This window comes from Pagrus pagrus, assembly GCF_965226575.1.
Source record: "Pagrus pagrus genome assembly, chromosome: 7".
Lineage (NCBI taxonomy): Eukaryota > Metazoa > Chordata > Actinopteri > Spariformes > Sparidae > Pagrus > Pagrus pagrus.
This window is the reverse complement of record NC_140191.1, coordinates 13,312,248-13,334,078: the sequence shown is the minus strand read 5'-3', so window position 1 is coordinate 13,334,078 and position 21,831 is coordinate 13,312,248. Positions and strand designations below refer to the sequence as shown.

The 21,831-nt window shown below is 42.1% G+C and overlaps 2 protein-coding genes across 4 annotated transcripts; both read left to right on the top strand.

The window, feature by feature from the left end:
• The first annotated feature begins 293 nt into the window (after positions 1–293).
• ube2s (ubiquitin-conjugating enzyme E2S) lies at positions 294–4,216 on the top strand. The gene is made up of 4 exons (XM_084357872.1): positions 294–497; positions 1,466–1,613; positions 3,050–3,240; positions 3,328–4,216. The coding sequence occupies exons 1-4, from the start codon at positions 495–497 to the stop codon at positions 3,685–3,687; spliced, it is 702 nt and encodes a 233-aa protein (XP_084213998.1). The 5' UTR covers positions 294–494; the 3' UTR covers positions 3,688–4,216.
• Positions 4,217–5,123: 907 nt separating this feature from the next.
• shisa7a (shisa family member 7a) lies at positions 5,124–14,613 on the top strand. 3 transcript variants are annotated; one of them, XM_084357871.1, is made up of 6 exons: positions 5,124–5,318; positions 8,940–11,236; positions 11,961–12,115; positions 12,573–12,638; positions 12,922–13,107; positions 13,317–14,613. In XM_084357871.1, the coding sequence occupies exons 2-6, from the start codon at positions 10,470–10,472 to the stop codon at positions 14,228–14,230; spliced, it is 2,088 nt and encodes a 695-aa protein (XP_084213997.1). In that variant the 5' UTR covers positions 5,124–5,318; positions 8,940–10,469; the 3' UTR covers positions 14,231–14,613. The 3 variants fall into 3 exon arrangements, with proteins under 3 accessions (XP_084213997.1, XP_084213995.1, XP_084213996.1); XM_084357869.1 differs by lacking the exon at positions 5,124–5,318 and adding an exon at positions 6,239–6,913; XM_084357870.1 differs by lacking the exon at positions 5,124–5,318 and adding an exon at positions 7,260–7,718.
• Positions 14,614–21,831: the final 7,218 nt, after the last annotated feature.

The window sequence follows — 21,831 nt, the reverse complement described above, 5'->3', positions numbered from 1 at the left end:
TATGACGTTCAACAACAGTCTGTGGAGGTTTAAAACATTTTGGCATTTTAAAACAAGAACACCATCGTGATATAAGCTGAATGTTTCTAGTTACCAAGAGTTTTATTGCCTTTAACAGCTGTGTCTTCACAGTATTGTTCAGAGGGGGATGTGAGTTTTTTAAACGGACCAATAGCTGACTCGCATCAGTCATATTTTCGATTCTGTGTGGCTGATTGGACTGCCGACTGTGACGAAACGATAACACTGCGCCGTGATTGGCTCACTGTTTCTGACGTATCATGTCACTAAGATGCCCATTGGTCTGTGGTAATAGGTTAAACTGAGGATCGTATTTTTGTTCCTGTGTCAACGAAAAGAAGAAAAGAACAGTAACCAGTGAGACCCGGCTAAGTTTTCATCAAAGATTGTTTTTTTTCCAATCATAACCAAACAGTCTCTTTATATCTGACGCCAGCCGGACACACGCCGCCTCAGCAGAACTCTTTTTGAAGATGGTAAGTCGGATGACCGAGCTTATTGCTAACGGCTAACAGAGGTAGCTGCTAGCTTGATTCGATGTTTAGCCGTCGCCAGCGGTCGAGCTTTTAATCCGTTTTGTGTGTCTAATTGTCTCTGAGGTCAATTAAAAACCCTCATTTACATTTGCGTAATTTAATCAATGAACTGGTCATAAGTAGGTACTGTATCACACATTATGAGACCACCAAGCAGCTTTTACATAAACGATATCAAATTGAGGCTAGGCTAGTAGCTAACCTCAATAGTAATGAGTGCTAACGTAACGCTAAAGTTCTCTATCGATTGATCGGCTGATAACCGATCACAATGGCAGTACCATTATGATAATGTTAAGGTTAATATTACCTGGCTTTCGTGATTGTGTTGATGCTGGATAAACTTAGCAGTTACATAAACAATTGAGTTGAAACTTGTTTGAAACAAGAAAAGATGAAGAGTCTAAATTAATGTTGGAGCTGGATTTACCTTATGCCTGTATTTATGTAAGAAATTGAGCTATGTGTGTGTCCGCATTGTATTTTATTTATAATAACTTAAGCGTTTAAGGCATTAAAATAAGGTGTGCCGTGACTAAATGCCCCAATATGGCTTAAAGTAGCTGATACAAGTACATTTCAAAACTTTAATTGGCATTTGTGTAGCCAAATTCAAAATTAAGTTGCAAAAGAGTTTGCGTATTACAAGGAAATAAGACCATAACACTTGCCAGTATGGTATTTATTTTTGGCAGTCGCATGAGATATTATGGTGTATGAAAATCACAACCAAAAAAGTTTTATTTTTTTGTAAGTAGTTGTGGGCCATTATCAATATATACTACATACAGTTTTCAATGAGACCATTTCTCAGTATTTGTCAAAATACCCGACTTTGAGATCTTCCCTTTTTGTAGGATTATGTTTGCACACCACAGTTGGCTAAATCATCTTTGTCTCTTTCACAGAACTCCAATGTGGAGAATTTACCTCCTCATGTTCTTCGCTTGGTCTACAAAGAGGTTTCAGCTTTAGCAGCGGACCCGCCTGAGGGTATCAAGATTTACCCCAGTGAGGAAGACATAACAGAACTGCATACAGCCATCGAAGGACCTGGTAAGGATAGCAATGTGGTGTCATCCAATGATAAGACATTTTAAAATGAAAACATATCATGCTACTAATGTTTGTATTTTGCATTGAAGCTCACACTGGTCTGCACCTCGCTGTGTGTGAAGTAAGAAATGGCCGCATGATAACTCAGACACTTAAAATGTAACCTTTTTTAGAATCTTACACAGACGTGTCTTTCACTGTTTCTGTCCGTCCACGAGACAGTTTTCTTATTATATTGTCTCACTTGTCCATTAAAACGTCTGAAACCTAGGTTAAGTGGAATTACTGAAAGGTCAGTACAGATCATGTATTTTGACATTTTATTGATTGGGCATGCAAACCATTAGGGGAAAAAAACACATGATCTATGAGTAGACCATACACTCCCATGGCATCAAAGGTCAACTTTAAAAAATTAGATAAATAAAGATAAGTTGGCATGCTCCATAATTGTATCACATCCACTCTTGAGAAAATAATATCCTATGCACTTCTTGCCTTTTATAATGCCAACTGTGGATTAATTGCTCACGTTGATCTTATGGTTTCTTGTGTACTCCTACTTGTAACTGATTTAATGTTGTGCCTGTGTCATACCGCCACTACACATTCAGTATAAAGGCTTTAATAGGTTGATAACTATTCGGCGGCGAAGAGCGATTTCACTCAATGACAAACCTTTTAACATTATCCTTCGGTAATAACAGCCCTCGCCTGTTTACCTCGCCTGCCTATGATGGCTTGTCTGTTCCACTGTGTTTAGGTAGCTGGTGCTTAAATGTTAAGTTCTGCCACCAGCTTGATGAAACTACCATCATTACATCATTTACTCATTATAAACTCCTTAAGACTTCCAATAATGCATAGAAACAGTTCTTTCCATGGCTCCTTGAAAATTAACATATCAATACATATAGGCTCTATTCCTGGATTTTGTACATGTTGCTGATTACATGCGAGACACATAACCCACTTAAACCACACAGCAAACAATGTCCATGATATCCTGTCACTGTGAGCTCATTGCTTCAGGCCTTGTTATGGTTAAGTAGGCCTTGAAGAGCCAGACACTTCTCCACATTTCATTAACTCCTCCACAGACCAACTTCTGTGCATCACTTTGATTTATTAGGTCGGACACTAGTATTGGTAGCGTGCTTTATTTGCAAACAAACTGCATCCAAAATTAACATATTTCATGTTGCAATACAGTAAATTTAAGTTAATATATACATTAGACTGTATGTGACAGTTTTCTTCATAAACCCATATGGATTCTGACAAAGGCAGAAGTTTGAACTCACTGATCCATGGCTGACTTGGATGTAACATTTTCTGTTTTTGTAAGTTGACTCAGTTGCCGCTCTATGACCCTCTTTCTTTTCATGGAGCAAGTTTGGCAGAGTTGATGAAATGAATTCTTTATGCTTTGACAGAGGGAACTCCGTTTGCTGGTGGCGTTTTCCGAATGCGTCTGGTCCTCGGGAAGGACTTCCCTGCGGTTCCACCCAAGGGGTATTTCCTGACCAAGATATTTCACCCCAATGTGGGCCACAAGGGAGAGATCTGTGTCAACGTGTTGAAGAGGGACTGGAAGGCAGAACTCGGCCTCCGACACGTCTTACTTGTAAGAGGGACCATCAGTCTTTGATGCTCTGAGTGTCAGCCTGTGTTGCCTCCGCTGTTTTTACATATCTCCTTTATTTCCCCGCAGACGATCAAGTGTCTTCTCATCCATCCGAATCCAGAGTCGGCACTGAACGAAGAAGCTGGCCGGTTGCTGTTAGAGGACTATGCAGAATATGAGTCCCGAGCTCGTCTGCTCACAGAGATCCACGCCATGGGCGGGACCTCTGGGGCACCTCAGGACCCTAATGACGGCCCACAGCCGAAGAAGCACGCAGGTGACCCCACGAAGAGAGCGGGACCCAGTGCAGCAGCTGTGCCAGCAGCTCTGGGTAATGGAGCTAATGGAGCCAGTACCACCAGCAGCAATAGCAACAGTAGTAGTAGCTCTAATAATGTAGCAGGGAAAAAGAAAGCAGATAAAAAGCGTGCATTGAGGCGACTTTAATACCTCAGCAACATTCTCAGTGTGTGTGCGTACGTGTGTGAGCGCGAGAGTGTGTATATATAAATATTGAAGTGTGCTGACGATGTTTTTTTTTTCCTTTTTTTCTGACTCTTTCTACCACCTATCCAGACTGTCCACTTGGTATTCATACTTTACCTTCTGTCTTGCCACCACTTTGTCCTGTTGGCATTACAGGTTTTGTTAATTATTTCCATACCTAAAGACACAATGAGAAATATCTGTTCCGATTTTAAAGGAAAGAGGATACCGTCACTGCGGAAATCATGCCATCTGTTGTATTTTGCCCTCAGCCTAGCGTGAATGAATGATACAGGGAATGGATTTCACTGTGCAAAACATGGCCTCTAATGTCTGTCCATCACCGAGACTTCACTGCTACAGTCTCAGCTCTTTTTAAAGTGTTTCTTGGTAAATGCTGCTGTGATGGTACTGTGTACTGCTCAGCCAGGCTCACTCATGAGTGTAAACCAGGATGCTGATTTAATTAAAATGAAATTTTCAAAATTGAGCTCGAAGGAAATAATGGTAGAAGTTTCTAAAAAGATTATGCAAGACATCGGTGGGTTCACTATTGGGAGAGAAATGTTGTCAGTGTCGCGCAAAATAGTAACATCTTTTAAAATTGTATTTTTCATATTGTGACCTGAATGAAGTAAAGGTATGGAAAGAGTTAGCAGTGGAGTATAAGAGGTAGGTCTGTTATGTTCTTCATGGAATCTCAACTCGTTTTTAAGTTTTTCTAAAATAGTTTCACTGTCCAGTATTTTCAAAAGTTGTTTATAATCGACATGTTCATATTCAGCTGTCTTGTGGTTGTGTGTGAAGACCTAGATCAGTGGCTTTAAGGGAACAGGGTAGGCTGCCAGACTATAAAAAATGAATAATTTATTCTCTGTATTAAGCATACAGTGGTGTGACTCGTTGAAACTACCCCTGCTCCCATGCAAAGCAGCGTGTGCTCTCACATACCCAGCTGTCCGACCAGCCATGTGGGTACCTGAGAAGACGTCTGCAGGAAAAACTTCCACGTTTGATAGAACTCGTCTCCCGACCCGTTGCACTGGGGAGGTTTCCTGGGCAGGTTTTCTCTCTGTACTAAATGCATGCGGGGCCTACATTTCCCAAGGAAACACATCTGATGCACTGTGTTAAATTGGATGGAAAAGGTGCCTCTGAAACTCCTGTCATTGTGCAGACTGTTGGCTGGACATTTTGTGTCCATTTTAAATTATTTAAATTAATAAAACATTGAAATACGAGAAGTGAAATAAAAATGAGTCACGCTTGTCTTTTTTTTTGCATGCATAATTGTTTATTGAGGTAAAAATGTAGGTGTGTGTACCAGTTTAGCTGCTGCGATACTAAGGTGAAGCTTTTACTGTTCAGTGGCGTATAATAGCACTTCATTTTGTTTATAGTGGTCTCCTGTTCTGCAGTGATGGAATAACCATTATGAGGAAATCGGTAATTGCATCCACCCCAGCAAACCAGTGAGGGAAAGTGCACCCGGTAGAGCGTCACTGGACCATCTAATGAAGGGCTCCACCAGCCTCTGCTGCAGACATGCAGCAGCCCACCCACCTGTGTAGAAATAGCAGCCTGCCATGCAGGTAATTATCAGGCCCGTCTCAGACACCTGGGGCTCCGCATAAACCTTCACACCTTCCCCAAGCCGCGTTTTGGAGGCGCTTAGCTCCTTCCAGCTGCTTTTCACCTCCATGCATCCTCCTCAGTTTGTTCCAGCAAACACTCTGACACTTCCTGTGTTGATTCATGTGGATCTGGTCTGATGTGGGTCAGGTGTAAAAAGGGAGAGCACGCTTGTTTTCCTGTGCCACATACAGTGTTCACTCATGATTCATCCCCGAGCTCCAACGTGTGATCACTCACTCCGATTCATGCAGCACAGTCCTCTGTTGAAACCGACTGAGAGAAAAAAAAAAAAAAAAAACCTAAATCCGGCTTCATTCATGTGCTGCAGTTAACTGTGTGTGACTTGGTCTCACTTTACGTTTCCCGCATGTCTGACTGTCCCTGCTCGTCCTCAACTTAAAGACACGTCTGAATTGCCAATGCAGATCTGGGTCTAATTGACAGTTTCGTTCACGCTCCAGTGTTAAAGCTTTTGCGCCAATCCTCTCCCCTTCCCCGTTTTCATCGCTTTCATAATTGCCACCAACATAATGACACAGTTGCTGTGGCAACCGTGTCTCTCTTTTTCTCTCTCTCTCACACACACATACACACACACAAAGAAAGAAAGGAAAACACGCACGCACACGCACACACGCAAACACACACACACTTTGGATCTCGGAGGTCTTCCGCTGAATTTAAATGAGCTTAAATTTGTATTTTCTCTACGTTTTGACCCCCCCCCCATCCTCTCTTGCCTTGTTTTTGACTTTCTTGAAGGAGGAACCCCTGAATGAGATCATTGTTTCCGTCAGAACCAGTCAAATGTAGGCCAGCAGGGTCATTGAATTAGAGAGGGGGGATGAAATGGAGGGGAATAAAGATGAACGCCACCAGTTGAATGGGCCTAATGACCGTCAGCGCCCGAGCAGCGCGGAGTTGAGAGTCTCATCAGCACCAGTCTGAGCGACCAATCACAGCGCTCCCCCACCGGCGGACCTCCGTGAGGCCAGTCGCAGTTAGGCGGTGTAACCTATCTCTCTTGGAAATTATGAAGGGAGCCAGCCTCAGTCAGCTCTAGATGGAGAAAAGTTAGATAGGGGGGGGGGGGTTGATTTTTTTTTTTCCCTTTCTCGCATCTCTTGGATAGTTGCGCTGTAACTTGCGCTGCACAACAAACGGAATTTTCCAGTGTAGTGTACTATAGGTGAATCGCCTTGTCACATGTATCAGGGAAAAAAAATCTCAGAACATCTCGTCTGGCACCGACTCTCTCCTCTCTCACACTTTCCCGCTCGCGTTTTTTTTTTCTCTCTTTCCTTTTTTTTTCTGCTCGCCGTGAGAATGGATTAACAGCAGCCCGATGGAGACGCACGGAGACCGAGCGAGATCTGCGGCGCTCGTAGAGAAAAACATTTAAAAAACAAAAAAAAAAGTGCGGCAACAGTTCACCGTGTCCTGATCAGCCTCTCGCTACAATAACAGGCTGCCATCTGAGAGACGCGGAGATAACAGTGCGCAGGCTCTCCAAGCGCTGCTCTCCAGCATCAAACCCCAGAGCAACGCACAGGTAAGACACGACATTATGCACCTTTCACCGCCGCCACACCGCTCACTCAATTACAGGTTTCATATCTTCATTGCGTGTGTTTGTGTTCGTGTGTGTGTGTGTGCGGGGGAAAAAAAACAAAAAACGAGTTTAGATGCATCAGCTGTGCGGGAGGCTGTCAAACAAAACATTTGGATGAAAGCTGCGCAACAGAAAACGCACACACACGCACATACAGAGGCTTCACGCTGGGCAGACATGTTGTTTTTAATCACTTAAACACTTTATGGATAACTGGCAGCACACTGCGACATTAAGAACATGTTGGGATTAAGACACACATCCAGTCGGACTGCACGCACGCACCGGCACGGATACACCCACGCACTTTTTAAGCCTACTGATACATGCAAGTCATGTCCATAACCCGCATGCCTGTTCATTGCAAGTTGCAACTTATTAACCTAATGAAGGATGGATGTGTGCGTGTGGACAGTCGGTGTCCACGTCGCTCGGCTGATGCGGAGTCATTGCGCAGCAACTATTTGACAGATGAGACCGAGAAGCTGCTCCGCCGCTTTTAATTAAGCGTCTTTTGCATCAACATGACTTCTGTTAAGGATTTTTCTTCCCTCCCTCATTGATTCACATCGCAGCGCGCTTTTTCTGCACCAGCTTTTTTTTTTCTCTCCAGAACAAAAAAAAAAAAAAAAAAAAGAGAGAAAGAAAGAAAGAAGCCATTTTGTTTCATTTCCAACAAACACCTGTTGAGATTGTTGCATGCCCAGCCGTCTGCACAGCTGGTCAGTGGCATCCTGCGATGAAAGTAAGGGCGACGTTTGGTTCATTTTTCTTTTTGCTTTGGCACAGTTGCTTGCGATAGCCGGGGATGCGTGCAAACGGTTTTTGTTCTCCCTCCAGTGGCCGTGGACCTCAGGGATGCATCTCCACAGCTCTGAATGTGTGCCCTTCACCCTTTGGTTCCCATCCTCCTCCTCCTCCTCGCTCTCTCTCTCTCTCTCTCTCTCCCTTCTCTACTGCATTGCTTCAGCAGCACCATGTAGAGATGCCTTCAGGAAAACAGTTGCCTCTGGAAAGATGTCATATGAGACTTCATGCTTTTAGGAGACTCATTTGAAATTTTTCAAGCTGCATTTGCAGCTTTATCTGGGAGTGGTTTGGATATTTTGGCCAGAGAGAGCCCCCTGAGTCATGAAGTGAATGGAGCCGGAGCAGAAAATATGGTAATGGAAGGCATCGGTGTCATCTTGTCGAGCAAGAGACGGGGCAGATGTGACTTTGAAATCTGGTCTGGCTAATGGGTGTAGATTGGATTCTGCCTCCCTTCTCTTTCACTGCCTCTTTCACTCACACACAGACAGAGCTGCAGTGCTATTCTGAGAGAGTTAGCTGCCTCAACCCACGCACAGAATCTGAGAAAGAGAGAAAGGCAGAACGAGGGAGAAAGAGGAGAAGGAGGGGAGCAAAAGGGAATAAAGGAGAGGAAGACTATGAGGAGGTTGACAGAATTTGCCCTCACATGCACAAAGCCTCTTCACAGCTCCAAAATCCTCCACCTTTAACTCTCCTAACAGCAGCTGATCTCCAGTCTTGATCAGCACTCCTCTTGTGTGTGTGGCATTGACTGTATTTGCAGATCTGTTTGTGTGATGTGCTGTGTTGTATTGGTAAGTGCTGGGAGAAATGTACTTGATTCTGTGCCACCCACACACCGCCCTCCCACTCATGGTCGTCTCTGCATCTATACCTCTGGCTCTTCCCGCTCGCCACAATCTCTTTGCTCATTTAAATCCCTACCCTGCATTTATCCCTTTCTCTCTTTCTCTGGCTTTTCAGGAGCGCGTTCCTCCTGCAACCAAACAGGCACACTAACACACACACACACACACACACACACACACACACACACACACACACACTCGCAGTGCAATTAATGAAAGCGACAGTGTTGCGTGCAGGCAGAATGTGTGTCAATAAGTGAGGAGGAGAGCTTCTCTTCTAACCATGCCTCTCGTCTGTGTTGCAGCGGACGCTCGGCCGACCTGTCCCGAGGTTTGCCGGCGCGTAAACCTGAAGACAATTCTGAAAATCAAGCGGAGGTCAGAAGGTCAGAGGAGCATGTAACTGAAACAAGTGGAGCCCTCGGTGATTTCAGCATTCTGTCTCCCCCATCTGTGCCTACATTCTCCGCCACAGATAGGGACGTTTTGATAATTACATATAATTATAATTTCTGTGGGAGACAGATCTGCTTCTGTCTATTATTGCCAACACCTCCAACACAATAACTTCACACATTTACATATTTCTCCACAAAAGTGATATTCTTTGAACCTCGGAGACAGATCAGGAATAATTTCACTTCGAGAGAGAGACATGTCACATGGAGAGGCAGCGCGCCATTCAGTTCACGTCTAATTAGTGATACAGTTGAATGACACGGCCTGAATGCAAAAGCTTTTAAAATCGGTGACGTTTGCGTCGTTTTGAGATGTGTTTTACAGGCTGGGAGCCGCTTCCTCGCTTTATGCTTACTCCTAATATTCAGCTGTTACAGTCTTCTAGCACCTAAGCCGAGCCTCCCTCATTATCACCCCCCGGCCCAATCACAGTAACAGTCCGTGCCAGGCGAGTACTGATGCACATTAATCCAACCATAGCGGAGATTGAGACAAAGTGCGTGGTGTATCTATAGATGAGCCTAGAACACGTTAACATGGAGAGATGCTCCATAGAGACTAGGCATCATTAACAGACGGTGTTCATCCGTGATTGTTTACATTGCCAGAAAACGCCAAATACAAGAAATGAATTATAGATTTCATACATTTTTCCAGAAAAGAATCGCTTGCAGCTTAAATAAGTGCCAATTCTGAATGTATGTAGTGCCGGGAGTGAACAAAACAGACAAAAGTGTTTACATTTGACAAAACACAGGCCATACACTACTGTCCAAGTGCCATGATCAGCACAGGAATGTACAGTACTGCCATATTTTATTAAAACGTACTTGCTACTAATTTTATGAGTGGTTAGAGAAAATTATTCCCCCCAGCAGCACGTCAGATTTGTTCTTTTGTTCAGTGGGACATGTAGAACAAGGCACTGAGGAATAAAAGCATGAAGATTGTCGTTCTCAGTTTGTCCTTTTTACAAAGATGCATCCATTTTAGTGTTCCAGACTGGAGAGGTGTTTTCGGAGGGCAAAAGATGAAGTCATTACGAATGCAGAGTTCCTTTCTAGCAGCAAATTAAAACCATTTGAACAACATTATCAGCAATTATTGAAACCTACCAAGTGATCTTGATAGCGTTAGTCCTTTTCATAGTTATTGTTCCTGACCTTTTCTATTATTACAAGACACAAAAACAGGCTTCAGATTTCATCATCCTGCATTACTGAATGAAACTACTGATACATCATCAATATCCAGTAGGTTGTACATGCTACTTGAATATTTCACATGCCGTTTTAGTGGGTTAAACTGCAAAAGCGGATACATAGTGCAACTGCATTGACTCAACAACAGAAAATAGATCTCTTAGTCATGTAAAAATGACGCCCACCACCAATCTCCGAGTCCTCGCTGTCTCCCTGCTCTCCCTCCTTACTGCCCCACTTACCACTGTCGTGGAGACCTCTCCATCGCCCCCTCCTCAGCACTTAGACCGCTCAGGGAGACCGATCACCGAGGAGCCCAAGACTGCCCCTGGCACCTCTCTCCTGCTCCTCGCCATGCAGGCCAATATCAGGCCAGCTGCTCTCCAAAGCAGGACCAAAACCCCTGAAAAACTTCCAGAAACCTCAGAGGGAGTTCTAGAGACGCCTCCAAGACCCCTTCCCCAGGTCATGTTCCCCAAGAATGTGACCTCATCCGAGGCCCTCGCACCTCCCTTAGGCGCTGCCCAGGTGGCGCCCATTCGACCCCGCATGATGGATATATGGATGGATGTATGTCGGGGTTATTATGACGTAATGGGACACTTTGACAGCGCTTTCAACTGCTCCAAGGACACCTTCGTCTTTTGCTGTGGAACGTGCCACTACCGCTTCTGCTGCCCTGAGCGAAGCCGGCAACTGGAGCAAGAAAGCTGTAAAAACTATGACTCTCCAGACTGGGCCAAACCACAGACAGACTCCATATTGTTACCAGAGGAATTAGGTCCTGACCCAGACTTCGATCCACTGAAGCAGCAGAGCCACAACACCGGCTTCGTCATCGGAGGTGTGATTGTGTTCATGGTGGCTGTCGCTGTGGGCATCAAGGTGGTCTTCAACAAGGTGCAACAGGAAGCCAACCAAAGGGACCTCAACATGCCCAGGTAAGACTTTGGATTTTCTTTTCTTTTCTTTCCTCACAGCTGGATTGTTCACTGTATGTATGAAATTAGGTTTTCAGGACTCCATAAATGGCCCAGATTTATCATTCTGGGCTCAGAATACTGTTGTTAGTCATCAGCTGAAACATATTTGATCTTCATCAAGTGGCTGCTGCAGAATTCACGGTTGTTTGGATTCCCCTGGGCTCTTTAGCTCATATATGGCCCGTAATCCTGGCAGTAAAGATTTACATTTTGATTTTTGTACAGGTCACATTTTTACTATCTTGTGCTCCAGTCGTGGAGGATGATGTTTGTAGACCGTCGCTGAGCGTTGGTTGATCCCTTAAAGAATGCTAATGATTGATAATGTATTGTTTTTCATTATTATTCACAAATTTATATGCAAACAATTGGCAAGTGGTTGGGAAAAAGGCTTTGGCTGATTCCTACACAATTTGAATATAGTATATTTCTGTCAAAATATAAGATGGATGCTTGATAAATTGCATCACATCAATCTTTCTTCCTCACTGAATATGGTTGATCTGTTACAAATCAAATACAGTGATATAACAAAATCACAATATTTATGCCAAATATAAACAGACCTTAGTGCCAGACCTAAAAACATAGACCAATAAGCATTACCTCATGTTTCATTAATATGATTTTCAATTTTATTTGGTGTTTTTTTTCTTTTTGCTCCTGTTCATTATATCATTAGAGCCCTGGTTGACATGTTGCGGCACCAGTCGAGCCCAGTCCAGCAGGACGAGAGAAACAACAGCGTGGCTCTGACTGTAGGGGACGGAACGGGGACACTGGGGAGACCTCCAAAAAATCTTTATGCCCCAGGACTGCCCAGCAAGGACAACAGATGTGAGGGTGTAGGGCTTTTACTGCACCGATGAATAGCACAATCAGAGGCACAATCAGAGCTTTTGTAATTGCGTCCTCTGTAAGCTGAGGCGCGTTGTGTTAGTCACGTCTTGATGTGAATGCAGGTTTTTATTTCTTTTGTCTCACCACCGAGATATCTTTGTAATCATTATGGAAACAAGACTCCTCAATGGTGGTGTGCACAATCTTAAATCTTTAATTTTGTGTGATAATACACAGTCAGACTTCGAGATTCAAGTAGTTAAATGTACAGGAATCTGGAGTTTAGTGCTTTTAAAATATGTGTGTTTTACATGATGATGCTGAGAAGCTCTGTGCATTTGAACTGATGTGATGCAGATACATAAATGTCTGTTGCTACCATGATCTTTTTATGCAGGCACTGCTGTCTGACATCCATTTTGAGCTGATTACCTTGTCTTCTTTTGACTTGCAGTGGGCAATCTGCAACACAATTTCATCCACTCGTCGGGCACCAGCCCCAAACACACTGCAACTATCGGTAAGGCAGCTGGTGAGAGCCGGCCTCCTATGTAAATTACATGTAATCACCACAATGCTTCATTTACTTCGTTCAGTTTTAAGCTCAAAAGTAGTCTCATTCATCCCAACAATAATGATGATTATCAGAGCTGCGGTCGCTTGTGTTGGTGTTGAAAGGAAGTTAAAGTCTGTGTGTTCCAGTGAATGCTGGCAGATTCACACACCGCTACATGCGGCGCGCAATATCCAGAGGAGCAAATCTCATTTAACACACAGTCGTTTTCTCCCTGTGGTCTCTGTAGAGCGCACCCCTCGGATGAACAATGCTCAGCTGGCAGCTGGAGGCACCCTGCTCTCCAGTAAACACAACAACACCAAATCCCAGCCTTCCTTCCACCACTCCCTGCACAACCTGGCTCAGCTGCCGCCCTCCTATGAGAGCGCCACCAAGCCGGAGCTCAACAGATACTCCTCGCTCAAACGCCTCGGTGAGTACCTTCATTTCGAAATGAGGACAGTCTGTCTGCCCCTCGCTCCTCTTACGGCTCTGTTTCTGCAGCTGCCTCATTTCATTTTTCAGTGCTGATGCATGGTGACACTCTTGACACTATGGCATAAAGTGCAGGATGCGTCATAATGTGCTGAGGCTATTTACTGTGGTGATAAACAATTCAGAGAAATTCTGTTTGGCTTCCAGAAAAAGGTCTTGATGAGTACTCGTCTGGTTACTGCACCACCAAGCGCCGGCCTCACACAGCCCAGCCGGCCCTCCAGTCCTCTCAGCATCACCTCCACTGGGGTGGAGACTACACCCTCAGTGGAAGAGGAACCCTCCCGAGGCACGCAGCCCGTCCCTGGATCCCACCGCCACCTTCTGGCATGCCTGCTTCACCCACCCCAAATCCTTACCCTCTGGACCCCCCTGAGCCGCAGTACAACCCCAATTACGACACTCTCTCCAAGCCTGCGAGGAAAGTCAAGTCCACCGACCAGCTGCTCAATATGGGTGACGTCCCTGGCAACACGGGGACCCTGTCCAGGCTGTCCAAGAACCAGCAACACCAGTACTACAAAGCCATGGCTGCCTCCAATAAGAACTCCAACACGCAGACCCTCACCAGGAAGACCCAAGACAGGCGAGAGGAGAGGCAGCAGGAACGGCTCCTCATGTCCCCAGACCATCTGGAGGAGAGGATGGGGGTCGTAGATCCATACGCCCACACACCAGGAGGGATCGTCCCCACGCTGCCCCGCCAGCAAAAGGCCCAGTCCCAGCAGAACGTCTGCGCCACGCCCTCCCTCGACCGCCACCACATGATCAAGATGAACTCTCACCCCACGTCCGGACGGGAGCAGGAGAGGAGCACGGCCATGACGGGCCACATGAGCGGGGGCATGGGCTGGGCAGGGGAGATGCCTGGGGCGGGAGTTGTCATGGGAACGGGAACACTAGGGGGCCACAGCGCCAGGAGGATGGCTTTTGCGCAGAAAAGGCAGAACACCATTGAGCAGCTACATTTCATACCAGGAGGGGGAGGTGGGGGGTCAGCAGGAAGTGGAGGAGGGAGTCAGGGGATCAGGACGGGGAGTAAAAATGAGGTGACGGTGTGAGGTGAGGTCTGTGCCTAATGTAGAGTTTACCCCTCATCCAAGGTTTGGGAATAGATCACCCTTCTGCATTTAACTATTAGATAAACTAAGACATAAAACTAGAAGTATTAAGTATAGTAACAGTATAACTTGTTTAGGCTATTCAAATTAGTGTTATCTTGTAATTAAATAGCTTAAATATGATTACTTAATTAAAAATCTAAGTGGGGAGTATCTGTTCCAATTATGTGATAGCCTACATCAGCCATATTTTGTAAGAAAAGTTGCCATATTGCCATATACAGCGGTGCCATTACTTGTAGAAAGACTGACTGGGAGGGTGAAACAAAACCAACAGAAGTGTTGTTCATAATTTTGTTTTTATATATGTTTTTCAAAAAGTACTCAGGAGCCATATTAGATAGGGAACGAGACGATACTAAAAAAAAAGAAAGAAAATCAAACGGGGGACCATGTGGAATATTGTATCACAGAATTTAATAGAGAACTGAGCCAACCACCTGCTGGACCGTCAGCCCTCACCGACAATGATTTATTAAACTGGATCTCATGGGTGAAAGGACCAGATGAGTCTGTGTGCCTGGTGAGGGTTTTTTGGAGATGTGACGCTCGGCTGAACACAACCTCATCCTCACACAGGGAGACAGAACTGATTTTCGTCGCTTCCTACGGTATGTAAATGAGCGGACGCCGCGGTGGGGGCTGTTTCTGACTGGGACACAGCAGCCTGACACTGTTGGCAGGACTCCGCGCCCGATTTAAACAACGGACGTACCCACATTACAAATCTGACGCCTGGGTTGCCTAGATTTCCATGTGACCTTAGATCAAATCCCCAGAGGAACTCAGACTCTGATCACTGTTACACCACACGAGTGTACACCAATGTTAGATTATGGGTTAGTTTTCCCTAATGTTTCCATTTATAGATCAGGACCTATCTGTAAAAACAACGGGCTACCAAATAATCTAGAGCCATCTGTCACGTTATTACGAAAACATCTTGACAAAAACTAGTCAAGAGGTAACAGAACAGACGTATGTGTTCGGTTTACCAATAAGAAGGCAACTTGCTTTAATGTAGGTTGTGCACGAAAGAGCAAAGGTTTTTCTACAGAGCACAAATGAATAGATCGTGACGCAGAGGTTGCACTTACACAACTGTCCTTCAAAGCCATTTATGGAGATACAAAGAAAATACCACAGAGGAAGCTGGTCTGACAATCACCGTTTTCTTATTCTCACCAGGTGACAAATTATACAAGTCAGTGATATTTTGTTCTGTCAAAGGATTGGCTTCGGAGAAAGCCGAAAAACCTCTGAGTCAGGAGAAGAGGGCCACCCGAGGCCCCCTCCTGCATGGCTCCGAATGCCGTAAGAGACTCCGAGGGTTAGGAAGCCCTGCCCATCCTCAAGACGAAGACCTTGCTGTATCATATCGCACTTCAGCCAGTATGAGTTAAAAAAAAAAAAAAACAGAAAAGAGAAAAAAAAATCATCATCAATAACAACGCTTATCAATACTAAGGGCTATCCTATCCTATATACTGTAGTATGTGATATCTGTGGTCCATATAAAATGCTATCTCTTTCTCTTGATTTTGTGTTGATATTGTCATGATGTATTAAGTATTAATGTGTACAAAAAACAAGAGCAATTTAAGCACAGTTCAAAGAGAAACACAGAGACAAAAAACTTTGCACAAATCTACCCCCCTGATATTTGCACCAGATACAGACTTACTTTGTATCACATCCTCGAGGTTTACATTCTGTACGAGCACGGCTGAAAGTGTGACTGATCAACGGAAGGTATTGTATCGAGCGTGGGGGTTGTTTCATTTATTTATTTTTTGAATCAGGAGAAATCGGAGATAATTGTGAAGATCAAAGAGGGAGCTTGTTACCGCTCGGTTTTTGTTCAGTCGTGAAAGGATACAGAGATGAAGCAGTGATAAACAGAAACACAGATTTCATTCGGACAATCTTCCTATACACAGTGCTACATGTAGTTGTTATGAATATGATGGAGTGTTATTATTAATAATTATTATAACTGTTATGGTTATTATTAACAATTATCTTATGATGTGATGTTCTTTTACTTGGTGGGATTTAAGTGTTTATTGTTTTTAGATAACTAGCATTCTCATGACTAGTTGGTTTTTCATACATCTGGTCATAAATTCAAGTTTTTAAAAACATTCTGACTCTTGATGCATGCCAGCTCCATTTCATTGAGAGGCATTTACAGTATGCCTGGATTACAGGGTCATCGACGCTTATATGGCCAACTTTCCAGCTGTATGTACTGTGCCTAGACATCGGCCTTATTCTTGATCTCAAGTGATTACTTAGGTTTCCACTCGGGTACAAAAAACATCTATTGAAAAAATCTGCAGCCTTCTAAACGTATGTGTAGACGACAGTGGTGAGGGATAGATGTGTTTCGGGACGGGCCAGAAGTTATTAAGACTGGAGACGGTCTCCACTGCAGCAGCCTGACCCAATACCTTATAATGGGTTGTACACTCTAAACCCACGATGCCATAATGTATGTGTGTTCGGATGAATGTTTATTACACAGGTTGGAGAGAGATGGAGGTCTAATGGAAACCTGAATGCTTCGAGTGCAGTGTCTTTTTCAGGGAAATAGGACAGACGACATACAGTAGTATTAGATTTTTTTAATAGAGCCACAAAAGGTCTGTAGCAAAGTCTGTAATATCTCACAAGCCATATCCATCGAAACTCATCATCACACTTTTATAAATGGTTAATCTAATTTGTGCAAGTATTGTATTTTGTATAGCTAGTACAATCAGAATATTTTGAGTGATCTCTTCGGCATTAATTTGAGGATTCAACAAATTATGTGTTAGTATTTAATGAATTGTACAGTGCCAAACTCATAACATTTTGTTGTCTTTCTATTGTCATAGCCTCCTACAAAACTACAGGGGTTATTTCTTTTTCACAACTGAGATCTAATACATAGACAAGTAAGCAAAAAAAACAAACAAGCTTGTTATCAGAAAGAAATGAATGAATATGGTGTGTGTTTTTACCATTATGAATTCATTTAGAGAGAGGATGGTTAATGGCCACCTGAAATGTGAAGCATCACTAACAGTAAATTGTAAGGACAGGAACCGTGTCCAATAATCAAATTCATGGATTTATTTTCATGCCTATAAATTTCAAAAACAACCCTTTTGTTATTGTTCAATGCATTGATCCCCTTGGATACGACAGTGACTTACAAAGAATTTGTATAATAAAGTTGGTGGAAAAAAAATGTTTTGTGTTTCATTATAGAGTGTGAGGTTTCTTTAATTATTATGTTTTACCTTAGTTGCTATCACTGTAGTTCTTCTACCCAGGACCGATGGATGCTATGTAAGCCCATTTCCGCCCGTTAGAGAACTTTTTTTTGAAAACTTGAAGCCTTGATAAAAAAAAATCCATATATATTTCCATGATAAGTCACAATTATGAGATAGAAAGTAGAAATTAGGCGTAAAAAGTAATAAAAAGCCTAAATAATGAGATAAAAGAAATAAGAGTTGAAATTGTGAGACAAAAAGTCAAGATAAGTTGAGATAAAAAGTCATCTTCAACTTTAAATGTCATAATAATGACTTACCATGAAAATATTTATTACCATTATTATCAATGATACGATACGATGCGCTACGATACAACTTTATTGTCATTATACACTGAAATTAATTTTGCATCCTCAGGCAACTCCGCTCACGATGTTTACACACAAATTAAACACACAGTTACACATATGGCACATATTCATATAAGCACACTGAGCAGTTATAAGCATGTAACATATCCCCAGATCCAGATCTATTTAGCAGCACAATGAATTTGGTTTAGCAACAGGACAGACTGATGTATAAAAGTAATTAAATCAAAAGAAAACAATGATGAGACAATGTAAACTGCATACCCCTTACAATTATGTTTTGATTAGACTTTCTGAGGGAAAATTGTTTCTCTGCAATTTGCAGGGTGCAATACCCACAAACACTCTCCAGTGGAGCCTGGAGGCTCAAATTGATCTATCTAAGACTTCTATATTCATGGTTTGCACACTGATAATTCTGGACTATATTCGGTAGGACTAATTTTCTATCAAATCTAGTTAATTGACACTCTTTAAACTAAAACACATGGAAACCAATGAATTTAATTACCTGTTTAAGCAGAAAATCTGTGTCTTCTGTAAATACATGTACTCACTTACAGGTAAAAGTCCTGCAGAAAAAATGTCACTTAAGTCAAAGTATGTAAGTGTCAAAAGTAAAATTAGCCCTCTAAATGTTATGGTCTATTATATCCATATATTATGTGTTATATACTATAAAATTGGATTATTATTACTGATGCATTCATCTGTAACTACTTTTAACTGATGAGCATCTTAATCAAAAAAAGGCATCTTATTTGTCATATTTTTGTGAGAAAAGTCAGAATCTATGAAGTAACTAGGGCTATATTGGTCTAATAAATGTAAATGTGCAATATTCTGCTCTGAATTGTGAGGAGGTGTGATTGTAGTAGAAGTATGAAGTATCAAAGTATAATAAGTATCAAAATTGCACTTACAGCCTGGTTACTCCAACATCTTATGACAAAAATTCAGAAATGAATATGGAAACTGATCAAAAAATATTTCCCCTCTCATTGCTCACTGATTATTATTTATATATATATATATTTATAGTTCATACACAGGCTGAGGTGTGGGGAATATTTGTGCAAAATCTCTAACTGACTTCCGACATATGCTAAACATATGTTTGTGCAACCAGCCACACACAGTTTTGAGACCACTGGCTTGGTCAGAAGCAATATGTTATGAAACTGAGATTCTAAAAATAACCACAAGACAAATTAATTGTGAGGGGTCAAACCGGAACAGCTCTATAATAACAAAAAGCCTTTTAGTTTTCAGTAGGTTAGTGAGCACACAGAGCAGGTCTGTGATAAAATCCCACCACACCAGGATGTGAGATATTGTATAAGCCACAGTAAGGCTTTACGGTGCCAGTGGGAGTGGACAACAGTGCTTTTAAATGAAATGAAAAGGTGAAATTGTCTTCATATAATTCACAGCTCTAGTGCAGAGTTATATCATACTGTACCTGCTGGATCCTAAGAGGGAGGTGAGGGCTATGGAGCTCATATTTAAAACCTCCTGTGAATACATTTATTGCATTGAGACGTATGAGGGCTTAAATGAAAGAGCAGACTGTGGCATTGTACTGATACAGATATAATTTTTACAGGAGGAACACAAAGAGAACAAAAAATTATTATGTTTGACTTAGACAGTGGCTGCCACTGATGCATTACAATCATTGTAATTTGCACATTTCACCACCAGGAGGTTCAGTGGCTGCTCAGCTCTGAGGCAAAACCTGCATTAAGCCTTCACTCAACATTTCATAATTCAGCCCTCATGAAAACAGCAGAGCAATAGCATCTGACTATTCTCTGATATTATCATGGATGAATAAGCTGCCTAAACTGCTCAACACCTGCCACCATTCATATACATGCATCATATATCATCTAAGTCAAGCAAAAACCTATTTTTCGCATATTTCGCTCAGGTCATGACACTGACTACAGCTGAGAAAGACTGCAAAATTACCAGAAAAGACGAATTACTATTCAAATTGCAAATGAGAGTGTGTGCGTCAAGGCTTTCTGGTAAAAGATTCTGTGTCCTAAGAGCTCTGCGCACACGATTAGCATCCTAACCCGGGCATGATTACCATCCTTAAAAATCAGAGCTGAAATTATTCACATCTGTGATTAAAATGACTGAATGAAAGAAGTATTTGATGATAAAATGACGATGTAGCCTGAGGGTAAGTTCTCGAGTCATCCATGACGTTTATCAAAGGAAGAACACAAATCATATCTCATATCTATATTTCTTAATCATCTCATTGATCTGGAAATGGAGTTTCTTGACTTAGGGCTGATCACTTTTAGACCGGCTCAGTTGTATAGATCTGTTGTTGGGATAGACGAGAGTAATCGTAGGCCTTGAGAAATGAGTGTGTCTTGTGTTCATAAATGCATTTCGTACACCAGTTACAAGCTTTACTATAATTGTTTTTACAGCCAAGAATTATGGATGTTTTTGTGACTAAGAGACCAGAGATAAATGAAATTACAAGGTCCCGGTTTCATGAAACAGTTCTTTGTGAATACCATTTTATGTTACAGATTATACGATATCCAGACAAACTAGACTAGTGGTTCTCAACCTTTTTGAGAAAAAAATGGTGACCCCAGCACTAGGACTTCTCCTACACACCTGTTGATCCTCAGGTGTGCAAAAGCTGTACTCTGTGAACTCACAACATCCTGAAAGGGCCGAAAGGAAAAAAGAGGTTTGTTTCTCCAGTCAGAACTCATGTGCATGCACACTCCACAAATTCAAGGCAAATCATATCACTGATACAGGAAATGTTATGTAAAAAACTATTCCCCTGTCAAAATATTACTTTAATCTCCACAACCATCTGCTGACCCCTGGAAATGATTTCACAACCCCAGGTTGAGAAACAATGAACAAGACTAGGTAGACTGTCCAAGGAGATACATGTCCTTTTAAATATGATCTGCTTTATTTATTACAATAAACCTACTAATGTTCAATCATCTATCTTATTCATGCATACACCATGCATATCTTGTAACACATATACATGTATGTGGAACATTTATCATTCTGATCAGACTTTCACAACACGGTTATCGTGGTAAAATAAATTCATGTTTACAACATCATTGTGATATTTCTGGAAAATCTGCAAAGAATAATGCTATTATGTTTAACTTTGTTTACTGTGTTGAGGGAGGAATACGAGTGAAGGGAGGTGGAGCTGGAGTCTTTAATAAATAGCGAAAAGGGAACCAGATGACCTGATAAACAAAAGACCAACACAGCCAAACATCTGCATTGGATTATTTACAGGATATTATTATATGTGTATTATTAACATGATATAAGTATGTTGTTTTTTAATATCATGGTTATCGTGTTTTGTGACTTTTATTGCATTTCCATGCACATGCATATATGCACCCATATCCCAATATCCCTAAGTAATTTTGAGAAGTGTATATCGTGACACCACTAATTCTGATTATATGCAAACCAACTTGGGTTCATAACCCTGAAAACCTGTTATCTAAACCTCTAAACACACATATTAGAGATTATATCTGATGTAGAGGTTATTATAATGATGGTATATTCAAATGAGCACTCATATAATTCATAATTCAACTTAATATAGCTTTCAAAACATTGCTACGAACAAGAAATACAATTAAAACAATGAAAAAAAGGACAGAGTAACACAGTTCCTTTATAAATAGGTAAAAACAAACTAGCAGGCCTAATGATAATAGCAAAATTGGGTACAAGTACATTAGTGATAGAAACAAATACACGATGGCCTAATTCAAAGTAAGATATATTCTGTGATTAACCCTTTCTAATAAGATATTGAACAATTAGTAAGCATTTTATCTCTAAACTAAAATATGAGACTCAAGGT

Coding starts and splice junctions, on each gene's coding strand:
- ube2s (XM_084357872.1), top strand. Junction 1,614..3,049: donor TACAGCCATCGAAGGACCTG/GTAAGGATAGCA, acceptor ATGCTTTGACAG/AGGGAACTCCGTTTGCTGGT. Junction 3,241..3,327: donor GCCTCCGACACGTCTTACTT/GTAAGAGGGACC, acceptor ATTTCCCCGCAG/ACGATCAAGTGTCTTCTCAT.
- shisa7a (XM_084357871.1), top strand. CDS start 10,470: ATGACGCCCACCACCAATCTCCGAGTCCTCGCTGTCTCCCTGCTCTCC. Junction 11,237..11,960: donor AGGGACCTCAACATGCCCAG/GTAAGACTTTGG, acceptor TTATATCATTAG/AGCCCTGGTTGACATGTTGC. Junction 13,108..13,316: donor CTCCTCGCTCAAACGCCTCG/GTGAGTACCTTC, acceptor TTTGGCTTCCAG/AAAAAGGTCTTGATGAGTAC.